The sequence below is a fragment of the Heterodontus francisci genome, chromosome 1 (assembly GCF_036365525.1).
Source record: "Heterodontus francisci isolate sHetFra1 chromosome 1, sHetFra1.hap1, whole genome shotgun sequence".
Classification (NCBI taxonomy): domain Eukaryota; kingdom Metazoa; phylum Chordata; class Chondrichthyes; order Heterodontiformes; family Heterodontidae; genus Heterodontus; species Heterodontus francisci.
The window spans coordinates 282,891,139-282,906,324 of NC_090371.1; the positions used below are offsets into that span (position 1 = coordinate 282,891,139).

The 15,186-nt window shown below is 45.2% G+C and overlaps 1 protein-coding gene across 5 annotated transcripts in view; it reads right to left on the reverse strand.

Annotated features, from left to right (window-relative positions):
* slc4a4a (solute carrier family 4 member 4a) overlaps positions 1–15,186 on the reverse strand; it is a 192,627-nt gene that overhangs the window by 26,469 nt on the left and 150,972 nt on the right. For all 5 annotated transcript variants that reach the window (XM_068046541.1, XM_068046551.1, XM_068046571.1 and 2 more), the window contains 3 exons: positions 14,752–14,913; positions 7,680–7,858; positions 1,459–1,531 (listed from right to left, as the gene is read on the reverse strand). In XM_068046541.1, the coding sequence (XP_067902642.1) occupies positions 1,459–1,531; positions 7,680–7,858; positions 14,752–14,913 (414 nt within the window). The remainder of the gene's footprint in view (positions 1–1,458; positions 1,532–7,679; positions 7,859–14,751; positions 14,914–15,186) is intronic.

Consider the following 15,186-nt stretch of genomic DNA (forward strand, 5'->3'; position numbering starts at 1 on the left):
GCAATGTTGCTTAAATTCGTTTCCTGCAGTTTGTTTTTATGAAACAGGATAGTTTCTAAAAAAAATGTTGAGCTAATACCTGCAATCTCTAATCTTCTCTCTTGCCTGCCCCACAGTTCTACAAGGTGGGAAGAAGTCACAGGGTGAGTGAGGTATTACAGGTGACTATTGTTTGTTCATTAATTAAAAAAACAAAAAAAAAAATGCAAGATCTGATTTATATAGTGCCTTTCACAACCACCAGATGTCTCAAAGTGCTTTACAACCAATGAAGTACTTTTTGAAGTGTAGTCACTGTTGTAATGTAGGAAATGCAGCAGCCAATTTGCACACAGCAAGCTCCCATAAACAGCAATGTGATAATGACCAGATAACCTGTTTTTGTAATGTTGGTTTAGGGATAAATATTGGCCAGGACACCAGGGACACTACTCCCTTGCTCTTCTTTGAAATAGTGCCATGGGATCTTTTATATCCATCTGAGAGGGGCGATAGGGCCTCAGTTTAACATCTCACCCAAAAGACAGCACCTCCAACAGTGCAGCACTCCCTCAATACTGCACTGGAGTGTCAGCCTGGATTTTTGTACTTAAGTCCTGGAATGGAACTTGAACGCACGAGCATCTAACATAGCACCAAGCGAACTACCAACTGAGCCACAGCTGGTCACTGAGAGTGTGCGATTGTCCTTTTAAACCTTTCCCCCATCTAAATTATTTGTTTTTTCCCTTTTATTCCTTGTTAATGGTGGGCCGCTGACTCACAGGAGATGCACAAGAGCAGCCTCTCTCTCCAATTCCCTCCTCCAATCCTAAGACCATGCCTGGTATTCCCCACAGTTTGTACTCAAAAGCTTGGTGTGTTGAAAATTATTGCTGCAAAGCCCCATTATTCTGGCACCTCACAGATCACGCATGTGACTTGGGGAATGCGCCAACTCTTAAACAAAGGAATAAGACCGAGTGAAATGTTTTATTTTAACATCTCGAAAGAGAAAAAAAAGGATGTGCCTTGTTCACTAGAAATGCAGCAAATGTCATTTGTTCTTGCACAACACACCCTTAGAGACACTGATGAGTCCCTGCCACACGGAGGCAGCAGAGTCCTGTAGCTTGAAGCAAAAAGCAGTGTACCACTTTAGGCACATTCAGCTGTTTGTGTGTGTGCGTGTGTTTGTGTGTCTGTGTGTCTCTTTGTCTGTGTCTTTGTGTCTGTGTGTCTCTTTGTGTCTGTGTGTGTACTCTTGTTAGTAGTTTTTATTTCATGACATGAGAGAAAAAGATTTCCATGAAACTTAAACACTGTTAATCTGTACATAGACTTTGAAAAGTGATAACAGCTACGAATGGAGACATGTAAAGGACACGCAACAGGTCAAAAGTGACCATTTGTGCAGTTAATTTGCACCCACTGAAAAATGTGTGATTATTTATCATTAATAAATGTTTAATGAGGTACCTTTAGTATGGGAGCTATGAAGACAGATACACCAGTTAGAATGAAGACAATAAACCCAGTCACTCGCTGTTCCCTGGAGACAAACAGAAAGAGCATTAACCAAGTCAGCACCACAAGCATACTCAGAAAAGTAAAAAGCAAGCCAGTGTTAGTTGTGGTTCAGTGTATTGCACTCATCAAAAAGTTGTGGGTTCAAGTTTGCTCCAGAGACTTCAGCACAGAATCCAGGCTGACACTCCACTGAGGGAATGTACACTCTTGGAGATGCTGTCCCATGGTTGACATGTTAAGACTGAAGCAATGGCGTAGTGGTATTGTCACTGGGTTCAAATCCCACCACAGCAGAAGGTAGAATTTGAATTCAATGAATAAATCTGGAGTTAAGAGCTAGTTTAATGATGGCCATGAAACCATTGTCGATTGTTGTAAAAACCCATCTGGTTCACGAATGTCCTTTAGGGAAGGAAATCTGCTGTCCTTACCTGGTCTGACCTACATGTGACCCCAGACCCACAGCAATGTGGTTGACTCTTAAATGCCCTCCAAAATGGCCTAGCAAGTCACTCAGTTGTACCTAACTGCTACAAAGTCAATAAGGAATGAAACTGGACGGATTGGCCTCGGCACCAACAACAGCAAACCCAGCCCTGTTGATCCTGCAAAGTCCTTCTTACTAACATCTGGGGAGTTGTGCCAAAATTGAGAGAGCTGTCCCACAGACTAGTCAAGCAACAGCCTGACACAGTCATACTCATGGTATCATACTCATGGTATCATACCTTACAATGTCCCAGACACTGCCATCATCATCCCCGGGTATGTCCAGTCCCACCAGCAGGACAGAGGTGGCAGCACAGTGGTATACAGTCGGGAGGGAGTTGCCCTGGAAGTCCTCAACATTGACTCCTGACCCCATGAAGTCTCATGGCATCAGGTCAAACATGGGTAAGGTAACCTCCTACTGATTACCACCCTCCCTTGGCTGATGAATCAGTACTCCTCCATGTTGAACACCACTTGGAGGAAGAACTGAGGGTGGCAAGAGCATAGAATGTACTCTGGGTGGGGGAATTCAATGCCCATTGCCAAGAGTGGCTCGGTAGCACCACTACTGGCTGAGTCCTAAAGGACATAGCTGCTGGACTGGGTCTGCGGCAGCTGGTGACAAAACCAAAAAGAGGGAAAAACATACTTGACCTCTTCCTCACCAATCTGCCTGCCGCAGATGCATCTGTCCAAGACAGTATTGGTAGGAGTGACCACCGCACAGTCGTTGTGGAGACGAAGTCCCGCCTTCACATTGAGGATACCCTCCATCATGTTGTGTGGCTTTACTACCATGCTAAATGGGATAGATTTCGAACAGATCTAGCAATGCAAAACTGGGCATCCATGAGGTGCTGTGGGCCATCAACAGCAGCAGAATTGTACTCAACCACAATCTGTAACCTCATGGCCCGACATATCCCCCATTCTACCATTACCATCAAGCCGGGAGACCAACCCTGGTTCAATAAAGAGTGCAGGAGGACATGCCAGGAGCAGCACCAGGCATACCTCAAAATGAGGTGTCAACCTGGTGAAGCTACAACACAGGACTACTTGCATGCCAAACTGTGTAAGCAGCATGCAATAGACAGCTAAGCAATCCCATAAGCAATGGATCTGCAGTCCTGCCATGCCCAGCCGTGAATGGTGGTGGACAATTAAACAACTAATTGCAGGAAGTGGCTCCACAAATATCCCCATCCTCAATGATGGGGGCGCCCAACACATCAGTGCGAAAGATAAGGCTGAAGCATTTGTAACAACCTTCCCCGCAGAAGTGCCGAGTGGATGATCCATCTCGGCCCCCTCCTGAAGTCCCCAGCATTACAGATGCCAGACTTCAGCCAATTCGATTCACTCCGCGTGATATCAAGAAATGACTGAAGGCACTGGATACTGCAAAGGCTATGGGTCCTGACAATATTCCGGCGATAGTACTGAAGACCTGTGCTCCAGAACTTGCCGCACCCCTAGCCAAGCTGTTCCAGTACAGCTACAACACTGGCATCTACCCTGCAATGTGAAAATTGTCCAGGTATGTCCTGTAAACAAAAAGCAGGACAAGTGCAACCCGGCCAATTAGTACCCCATCAGCCTACTCTCAAACATCAGTAAAGTGATGGAAGGTGTCATCGACAGTGCCATCAAGTGGTACTTGCTTAGCAAAAACCTGCTCAGTGACGCTCAGTTTGGGTTCCGCCAAAGCCACTCAGCTCCTGACCTCATTACAGCCTTGATTCAAACATGGACAAAAGAGCTGAACTCAAGAGGTGAGGTGAGAGTGACTGCCCTTGACATCAAAGCAGCATTTGACTGAGAATGGCATCAAGGAGCCCTAGCAAACCTGGAGTCAATGGGAATCAGGGGGAGAACTCTCTGCTGGTTGGAGTCACACCTAGCACAAAGGAAGATGGTTGTGGTTGTTGGAGGTCAATCATTTCAGCTGCAGGCCATCAGTGCAGGAGTTCCTCAGGGTTGTATCCTAGGCTCAACCATCTTCAGCTGCTTCATCAATGACCTTCTTTCAATCATAAGGTCAGAAGTGGGGATGTTCGCTGATGATTGCACAATGTTCAGCACCATTCGCAACTCCTCAGATACTGAAGCAGTCCGTGTAGAAATGCAACAAGACCTGGACAATATCCAGGCTTGGGCTAATAAGTGGCAAGTAACATTCGCGTCACACAAGTGCCAGGCAATGACCATTTCCAACAAAAGAGAATCTAACCATCTCCCCATGACATTCAACGACATTACCATCACTGAATCCCCCACTATCAACATCCTGGCGGTTACCATTGACCAGAAACGGAACTGGAGTAGCCATATAAATAACAGGGTTACAAGAGCACGTCAGAGGCTAGGAATCCTGAGGCGAGTAACTCACCTCCTGACTCCCCAAAGCCTGTCCACCATCTACAAGGCACAAGTCAGGAGTGTGATGGAATACTCTCCACTTGCCTGGATGGGTGCAGCTCCAACAACACTCAAGAAGCTTGACACCATCCAGGACAAAGCAGCCCACTTGATCGGCACCCCATCCACAAACATTCACTCCCTCCATCACCGATACACAGTGGCAGCAGTGTGTACCATCTACAAGATGCACTGCAGCAACACACCAAGGCTCCTCAGACAGCACCTTCCAAACCTGCGACCTCTACCAACTAGAAGGACAGGGGCAGCAAATACATGGGAACACCACCACCTGCAAGTTCCCCTCCAAGACACACACCATCCTGACTTGGAACTATATCGCCGTTCCTTCACTGTTGCTGGGTCAAAATCCTGGAACTCCCTTCCTAACAGCACTGTGGGTGGAGCTACCTCACACACACTGCAGCAGTTCAAGAAGGCAGCTCACCACCACCTTCTCAAGGGCAATTAGGGATGGGCAATAAACGCTGGCCTGGCCAGTGACACTCACGTCCCATGAACAAATATAAAGAAGGCTCTGTCTGCTCTCTCAGGTGGATGTAAAAGATTCCATGACAGCTTTAAAGAAGAGCAAGGGTCTGTTGCCAAATATTTATTCTTCAACTAACATCACTGAAAGCAAGTTATTTGGTTATTATGACATTACTGTTTGTGGGAGCTTGCTGTGCACAAATTGGCTGCTAAGTTTCCCATTACAACAGTTCGAAAGTATTTCATTGGCTGTAAAATGCTTCAGGTCACCCTGAGGTGAGGAAAGGTACAAGTCTTTTTTGAGTCCTGGTAGTGGTCTCAACGGTAGTGCTCAGAGTCCCGGGATTGTTCAGTGCAGCCACAGTAAAGGAGACGCACTCCTAACCACAAGAATCAACTTGTTCGACAGAGCAAGAGGCACCAGCCTAACATCTGCTTCCTCGTGCTGGGGGAAAAGGACCTTTGTGCAGGGACCTGGTAACTACATCCTACCTGACTTATCAACTAAACCTGGGCAAGCAGTCAGTCCAAACACTGGGGCATTCACTGGCATTTTTAACATTAAACCTGACATCATTTGTTATGGATCCTGTAAGATTAAATCCAACTTTGTTTATTGTGGATTCAAAGCATGAGTTCAGTCACCGGTCGGGGCTGGGGGGAGAGGGGATGGAAGGGGCAGTGAGGGACGATGTTGTGTAATAGTAAACACATCCTGGAATATTCATGTAGTCTTTAAATGATTACTACCGTGCTATTCCAACTGTCACATAAGACTTTGTGCATGTAGATCGGGACTGAATTATTGTTCCAGTGAGCTGCAAAGCTTTTGATGACACCACTGAGAGGACTGACCAGGCTGTATAACACTGATCTCCTTCCTACTGGGCTTAGGTGAATATGTAACTCTTCAAATCTGCCCTGTAGCCTCCAGGAATTAAACATTAAACTCTAGGACACTGCTGCGAGCAAGCAAGGAGGAAAAAAAAATCATTGGACATGAAAAATAATATTTTTAAAGACAGTTTTCATGAACATTTTCTCTATTATTAATAAAAATAATTTTGAGATGAGAACAAAACGAGCTGTTTGACAGTCAGGAATCGTCCAATCAGGTAACAAAGAGTCTGCTTGCCTTCTGATTGGCCATAGGAAGGCATGCTGCCGTGAGGATGGATAACCAATGGTGGGAGAGAGGGGGGGGGGGGGGGGTGGTTAGAGGCTGGACGGTCATGTGATGACACCTCCAAGAATCTGCCCAACTGGAGTTGGCAACCCTATGTAAAGGGTACAACAGAAGGAGGAAGGATGGCTCGCAACGGTGCCCACCCCACTGTCCATCCATCCATTAATGGCTGGGCTCCATTCTGTGCATTCCAGCCTCTCTGCTGGATTCCTTTCCATGCACTGTGCTCTAGGCATCCCTGTATAGCCCTAGCCCAACATGACTGTGGTTTGCTCTTATGTTTCTGCACTGCCCGCCAACCTCTGGAGCTTGAGTCCAATTTACTAAGTAATTCCAACACATGCTATCATCTCTGTGTCTTGGCGTCACTCCCCAAGTTTTGGCATGAATGTTCCACAGGGTTAAAATAGCTAAATGGTGATGTTGAAAGAGATCTCAGCCTTTCAGTAGATTTGGCACTCTATCGGTTCAATCACCATGCAGCGGCATTCAACACAGCCGACTAGGCTTGACAAAACATTTGGGTATGAGTCCAAGCAAGTCATCCTCAAATTGTACAGGGCTTTGGTCGGAGCGCACTTTCAGTACTGAGTCCAGTTGTGATCACCAAGACAGAAGGGGAGATTAAATTAAACTGTGGCAGTAAGACAGGGCCAATGGGATACCAGTTTAGAGCAGAGGTAGGAAAATTTAAGACTAGTTGTGTTTCATCCACCTGAGCTGGACTTTTGGGGAGGCTAGTGGAGTAGAAATTCTGGAATCGTTTATAGAGAATAATTAGAAAGAGCTTGCATTTCTATCAGTTAGTGCTGTTAGCTGAGGAATAAATGTTGGATAACTTCCCTGTTCTTCTTTGAAATAACACCTTGGGATCTTTTACCTGAGGACAGATGGGGCCTTGGTTTAACGTCTCATCTGAAAGATGACACCTCTGACAGTGCAGCATTCCCTCAGCAATCCCAAGGCCTTGACTTCCTTCCATATGTGTGGTGCCCTGAATTGGACTCAATACTCCAGCTGAGGCCTAACTATGGTTTTATTAAGATTTAGCGTAACTTCCTTGCTTTTGCTTTCTATTCCTCTATTGGTAAAGACAGGGATCCCATCTGCATTTTTAGCAGCTTTCTCAACCCATCCTCCCATCTTTAAATATTGTTCCAACAATTGTTTCTCCCTCTGTGCTCTGTGTTCCTTCAACATCCGCATAGTGTTTTTAAAGGTGGGTTACTGGAACTTGTGTGTTTGATAAATGGACAAAGAGATTAAACCACATTCAAAATTTATATTAACTGCTTAGAATGCAGGACCCTTATCCTTCAAATACTTTTAAGGGAATCAAGGGATATTGGGATAGGGTGTGAAAGTGTTGATACTGAAAATCAGCCATGATCTTATTGAATGGTGGGCAGGCTCGAGGGACCGAATGGCCTACTCCTCCTATTTCTTATTTTGTATCTTCTTACTGAGAGTTACTACCAATCAGATTGCATTGCTCAAACTGTAAGGATATTTATGATTGAAAACCCTGCCCACAAGTTCATGGAATAAGCTGCACGGCAGCAAATGAGAGGGGTCCTACCTGACTCCCAGAAACTTGGGCAGTTCTCCAGGGGCCGATGTTTCTGTCTCCATCTTCAAGCTGTCGATGTGCGCGATAGAGATCACAGTGGCAGCCACATACCAGGGCAATCCCATGAATGAGCAAACTGCAATTAGAATAGCCACCCAAAAGAGATCCAGGTGATAACCAGCCCCTTTCTGCAAAAAAAAAAGAAAATAGCTTCCAGTTCACTAATGTCACATTTATAAGGGATAAGCAATATAGATAAACGTAAGAGGGAAGAAGGAATAAAAGGTTAGGCTGATGGGTCACGATGAAATAAGGTGGTAGCCCCCAGGAAATTCCGGAGCAATATGGAATTACAGTGTCAGCCGTGACTTAGTGGCTTGGCACTCTCTCACTTTTGTCAGAAGATCATAGCTTCCACTCTAGAAACCTGAGCATAAAATCTAGGCTAACACTCACAGTGCCAGTTCTGAGGGAGTGCTGCACTGTCAGAGGTGCTGTCTTTTTGGATAGGACGTTAAACCAAGACTCCATTTGCCCTCTCAGACGGAACTGAGAGATCCCGATGCACTATTCGAGAAAGAGCGGGGGAGTTCTCCTGATGTGTTGGCAAATATTTATCCCTCAAGCAACAACTAAACAAAAAGTAACTTAGTTAATTACTGTTTGTGGGGGCTTGATGTGTGCAAACTGGCTGCCGTGTTTCCTACACTTACACTTCAAAAGTATTTTTTTGGCTGTAAAGTGCTTGGGAGATTGTGAAAGGCGCTATATAAATGTAAAAGTTCTTTATTTCTAACACAAGTGATGATTTTAAATGTTAAAGGCAGTAGGCAGACATTTACTGTGCTAACTCTACCGCATGTCTGTTCCTACTCCTGTCATTTCTTCCTAGCAAAGGTACCAGATGACCCACATTCTGAAACATGGCTTAATGACTTTAAACCAATCTATTTGTTTTTATGAAGGAGGAACTGTACCAAGAGCAACTGAGGAATATGTGGCCAAAACTCACCCACCCTTCTGTTGAAAGGAAGATAGATGGAGGTCATAGGCAAGTGAACAATCGAGAAAAACAATTTATAAAAAATCACAATCAGTTCCAAAAAAATACACTGAGAGGAAAATCAGAAGATCAGCTCCAATATTGTCTCATCTTCCTCACCAGTGACTTCATTCCTTTAGCTGAAAAATTTATGGCCTGTCACAGAATTCGAATAAGACTTTCCATCATCCTGTTTGAGCAGAATACTTTGTTCTCTTTCATTTCCCACGAACTCATGGCACTCTCAGGGCTGTACCAAGCCAACCTCGAGATTTGCAGTGACAGGCTGGAGATTTGGCTCCGCTGATGGGAGTCTCACGAAACAGGTGCTGGCTGCCAAGAATGGCTTTAATGTTAGCCTTCCAAAAAGATACAAAAAAAAATTAACTGTGGATTAAGGTATGTCACCATGCGAGAAAGATGGTCCACAAAATAGTCTTGCTTGTGACTATTCAATTGCTGGGCATAAGTGGTACAGTCCCTGGTCATGTCCTTAAGCTCCATGAGTCTTGGCTTAGGTTTATGGCCTACTGAGACAGAGTATCATCATCTCAGATCAATATGTGCGCTAGTTTTACAAAATATAGATGAGGAAGACCATTTACAGCCTATCCAAACTGTCCCATACTCCCCTCCATCGCAGCTTCCAACTCCCTACTTGTTTCATGTCCTGATCATTCTTCATGTGAAGAGCTTCCCAACGTGAGTCCTAAATTGAAAAGCAAAATACTGCGGATGCTGGAAATCTGAAATAAAAGCAAGAAATGCTGGAAATACTCAGCTGGTCTAGCAGCATCTGTGGAGAGAAGCAGAGTTAACGTTTCGGGTCACTGACCCTTCTACGGAACTGAATTGAGTTCCGAAGAAGGGTCACTGACCCGAAATGTTAACTCTGCTTCTCTCTCCACAGGTGAGTCCTAAATCTGCCTGACAACCTAACATCCGATTTGTTTTTAACGACAATGGTTTGTTGTTTTGAAGCAGAGAGGGTGCAATGATTGGGGTGTAAACATCTGTAGGATTCCTTTACTTCAGTAAGTGTCGTGTTTTGCATGTCTAATAGCGTATGACTATCTGCAAGTATCCCCTTCAACAAGAAGGGCGTCATTATCAAGAACACATGTCTGCCCAATGGATTCAGTTCAAGTAGTGTTCCATGTCTACCACTTTTTTTTATGCCAATTACTATCTCACATACCTCTACAGGGTCGCTTCTCATTCATCTACTTCCGAGGTTGAAAAGCTTATATCTCCAACGGGTCAGATCTAAGCTCTACAGTCCTGCCACATCCAGCCATGAATGGTGGTGGACAATTAACTAACTGGAGGAGGTGGCTCCACAAATATCCCCATCCTCAATGATGGGGGAGCCCAGCACATCAGTGCGAAAGTTAAGGCTGAAGCATTTGCAACAATCTTCAGCCAGAAGTGCCGAGTTGATGATCCATCTCTGCCTCCTACTGAAGTCCCCAGCATTACAGATGCCAGACTTCAGCCAATTCAATTCACTCCACGTGATATCAAGAAACGACTGAAGGCACTGGATACCGCAAAAGCTATGGGCCCTGACAATATTCCGGCAATAGTACTGAAGACCTGTGCTCCAGAACTTGCCGCGCCCCTAGCCAAGCTGTTCCAGTACAGCGACAACACTGGCATCTACCCGGCAATGTGGAAAATTGCCCAGGTATGTCCTGTACAGAAAAAGCAGGACAAGTCCAACCCGGCCAATTACTGCCCCATCAGTCTACTCTCAATCATCAGTAAAGTGATGGAAGGTGTCATCAACAGTGCCATCAAGCGGCACTTGCTTAGCAATAACCTGCTCAGTGACGCTCAGTTTGGGTTCCGCCAGGGCCACTCAGCTCCTGACCTCATTACAGCCTTGGTTCAAACATGGACAAAAGAGCTGAACTCAAGAGGGGAGGTGAAAGTGACTGCCCTTGACCTCAAAGCAGCATTTGACCGAGTATGGCATCAAGGAGCCCTAGCAAAACTGAGGTCAATGGGAATCCGGGGGGAAACCATCCGCTGGCTAGGGTCATACTTAGCGCAAAGGAAGATGGTTGTGGTTGTTGGAGGTCAATCATCTGAGCTCCAGGACATCACTGCAGGAGTTCCTCAGGGTAGTGTCCTAGGCCCAACCATCTTCAGCTGCTTCATCAATGACCTTCCTTCAATCATAAGGTCAGAAGTGGGGATGTTCGCTGATGATTGCACAATGTTCAGCACCATTCGTGACTCCTCAGATACTGAAGCAGTCCGTGTAGAAATGCAGCAAAACCTGGACAATATCCAGGCTTGGGCTGATAAGTGGCAAGTAACATTGGTGCCACACACGTGCCAGGCAATGACCATCTCCAACAAGAGAGAATCTAACCATCTCCCCTTGACATTCAACGGCATTACCATCACTGAATCCCCCACTATCAACATCCTAGGGGCTACCATTGACCAGAAACTGAACTGGAGTAGCCATATAAATACCGTGGCTACAAGAGCAGCTCAGAGGCTAGGAATCCTGAGGCGAGTAACTCACCTCCTGACTCCCCAAAGATTGTCCGCCATCTACAAGGCACAAGTCAGGAGTGTGATGGAATACTCTCCACTTGCCTGGATGGGTGCAGCTCCAACAACACTCAAGAAGCTCGACACCATCCAGGACAAAGCAGCCTGCTTGATTGGCACCCCATCTAGAAACATTCACTCCCTCCACCACCAATGCACAGTGGCAGCAGTGTATACTATCTACAAGCACCAAAGCTCCTCAGACAGCACCTTCCAAACCCACAACCTCTACCAACTAGAAGGACAAGGGCAGCAAATGCATGGGAACACCACCACCTGCAATTCCCCTCCAAGTCACACACTATCCTGATTTGGAATTTTATTACCGTTCCTTCACTGTCGCTGGGTCAAAATCCTGGAACTTCCTTCCTAACAGCACTGTGGGTATACCACATGGACTGCAGCGGTTCAAGAAGGTGGCTCACCACCACCTTCTCAAGGGGGCAATTAGGGATGGGCAATAAAAGCTGGCCTGGCCAGTGACACCCACATCCCATGAATGAATTTTAAAAAAATCTCCAAAGTCTTATCTTGTTACTCAAGTCCCTTGTCACTAGACATCACTGTCATGGCTCTGCTCTGCACCATCTCCAAGGCTAATGGCTTGATGACCAGAACAGGAAATGGTACTCAAGGGACATTCTGACTGGAGCACTGAAGCAAGACTCCCTCAGCCTTTTAGCCAACTGTTTTGGCTACATTACCTCCTCCTGCCCTATAACCCTACAAGTTCTCTGCACTCCTCCAATTCTGGCCTCTTCAGCATTCCTGATTTTAATTGATCCACCATTGGCGGTTATGCCTTCAGCTGCTCAGGCACTAAGCTCTAGAATTTCTTCCCTTATCCTCTCCCTCTCTCTCCTCCTCCTCTAAGATGCTCCTTAAAACCTACCTCTTTGGCCAAGTTTTTGATCACCTGTCCTAATATCTCCTTAAGTAGCTGGCTGTCAAATTTTGTACGATAATGTACCTGTGAAGCACCTTGGAAGGATTTACTGTGTTAAAGCCGCTCTGTAAATGCAAGTTGTTGTTGAGATGTGAAATGGGCTGCTGACTCGATATCTCCCATTTTACACAGCAGACAAAGTCAACATCTAACCCCCCGAGAGTGGTAAAACTGAAAACTCTTGACCACTGAACCCAACGTGGCTGGGGCATTGAATTGAAATTAAACTAAAATAAAAAAGGTCAAGTTAACAGGAAGAAGAAAAAGAAGCTTAGTGATAAATCTTTGAAACCAATTTGGTAAAGAAAGGATTCTAACTGGAACACTTAACCTTTGACCTAAACAGTAAGCTTAATGACCAATGAGAAATGGAGCAAGGTTATCAACACTTTTGATCTATTTGTATTTTTGTTTTCTTTTATTCTGGTACTTGGTTGTTTGTTTTTAAGCCTTCAGACCCTGTATTCTCCTTCCTTTATCTGACTATAAGCGTTCCAGTTGCCCCTAGATACACAGCTGCTCAGCTACCTCCCTGATTAATTCACTATTTAGTACAAAAGACAGAAGTGGCTTAAACTGGCCGTGTGTTTGAAAGAGAGCTCTGACTTTGGAATTATTATTCTGTACAAGGGGCAGGGGCTAAAGAAGGTCCGAATATTAATTCAGTAGCAACTAGGACCTTGCTGATACTTAAAGGCTACTGCCCGATAGTCTCTTCACCTTTCCTACACTACAATAGTGACTACTGTTCACAAATACTTCATTGGCTGTAAAGCCAATGGGAGACGTCCTGAGGTCATGAAAGGCACATAGAAAAGCAAGTGTTTCTTTGTTGTGAAAGGTCTCTCCACAACTACTGGTGTCTCTCAATCAATCAGCCAGTGTTCACACAGTTCTTGTTCCTGATGTCACTGCAGTGGAATGTCATTAAGTTGACGAGAAATTCAACATAAAATATTGTTTCCTACATTTCCTCTTCCCAGACAAGTATTTATATACATCCCAAAATCCCAAGGTGCTTCACAGGAGAGTAATTAGACATAATTTGGCACTCAGCCACGTAGGAGTTTTTAGGGAAGGTGACCAAAAGCTTGGTCAAAGAGCTAGATTTTAAGGAGAAGAGACAGATGGAGAGGTTTTGGACGGAATTCCAGAGCTTAGGGCCCAGGCAGCTGAAGGCAAGGCCAATGGTGGAGAAGTGAAAATCAGGGATGGACAAGAGGCCAGAATTGGAGGAGTGCAGAGATCTCGGAGGGTTGTAGAGCTCGAGAACAGTCACTGCATTTTATTTTCTGTGGTTAATAGGTGCTTAAACTTTAACCATGATTAAAAAACTGAGAAATGAACTTGCTTGCAAAGGCGGTTTCAATAAATAGTTATGTTTGTGGAGTGAAACAGCAGACAGGTTGAACATGTGGGTAATTTTCACAAGTTCATACTTTTGGCGCAAAGGCAGGAGGGCAGAACGAACAATCACACACTGAGGTCAATGTGCCTGATTCAATTTACTGGCTGCTGAAAATATAGAAGGACTGAAAACCAGGCACGCAGACCTCGGAAGCCTAGGTCACCCTGCTGAGTGAAGGGTCCCGCGCCCGGAGCTCCTTGACTCCAAGGATAGGGTGCATGGACAGTGCAGAGGAGATTTACTGGAATGGTTCCAGGGATGAGTGACTTCAGGTATGTAGAGAGACCGGAGAAGCTGAATTGTTCTACTTAGAGCAGAGAAGGTTAAGGGGCGATTTAATAGAGGCATTCAAAATTATGAAGCGTTTTGATAGAGTAAATAAGGAGAAACTGTTTCCACTGGCAGGAGGGTCAGTAACCAGAGGACACAGATTTAAGGCAAGAGAACCAGAGGGGAAGATGAGAATTTTTCACACGGTGAGTTGTTGTGATCTGGAATGCGCTGCCTGAAAGGGCGGTGGAAGCAGATTCAATAGTAACTTTCAAAAGGGAATTGGATAAATACTTGAAAAAGAAAGAAAAATTTGCAGGGCTGTGAGGAAAGAACATAAGAACTAGGAGCAGGAGTAGGCAATTCAACCCCTTGAGCCTGCTCCGCCATTCAATACAATCATGGCTGATCTCATCTCGGCCTCAACTCCATTTTCCTGCCCATTCTCCATAACCCTTCAACCCATTACCAATTAAAAATCTGTCTATCTCCTCCTTAAATTTACCCAATGTCCCGGCATCCACCGCACTCTGGAGTAGTGAATTCCACAGACTCATAACCCTTTGAGAGAAGTAATTTCTCCTCATCTCTGTTTTAAATCTGCTACCCCTTATCCTAAAACTATGACCTCTCATTCTAGATTGCCCCACAAGAGGAAACATGCTCTCTATGTCTACTTTGTCAATCCCCTTAATCATCTTATATACCTTAATTTGACAAAGAACAAGAGGAGTGGCACTAATTGGATAACTCTTTCAAAGGGCCAGCACAGGCAGGGCAGACTGAATGGCCTCTTTCTGCACTGTATATTTCATCAGTTCATTTCTGACAACCGCATAATGCTAACCTTCAACTTGTGCTCCTTCCTGTTGACAATCACGGCGGTCACTTGCTGGTCCATGAAGATCAGGATGGTGATGAGCAGGGCAGGGAGACCAGCAGCCAAACACACCCACCAGGGGTTACCCCCGAATGGGGGCACAATCCAGCCTCTGTTTGGACTGGTCGGCTAGAACAAAAACAGCAAAGCAGCAAGTTGAACCAGACAGCAACCAAAACGATAACCGCCGCCGGTATTTCTACAGCGCATCTCATGTAGAGCACATCAGCTTTAAATGGGTTAATACCTCTGCTAAATAGTGGATAGCGAAATCTCACGTGAATGCATGAAGCTATGGGGGTCACACTTACACCCTCACTGGACAGGAACCAAGAGGTGGTAATATCACTACAACATTTCATACACTGCAACAGTTCGAAAGTACTTTAGTGTCATGTGCCT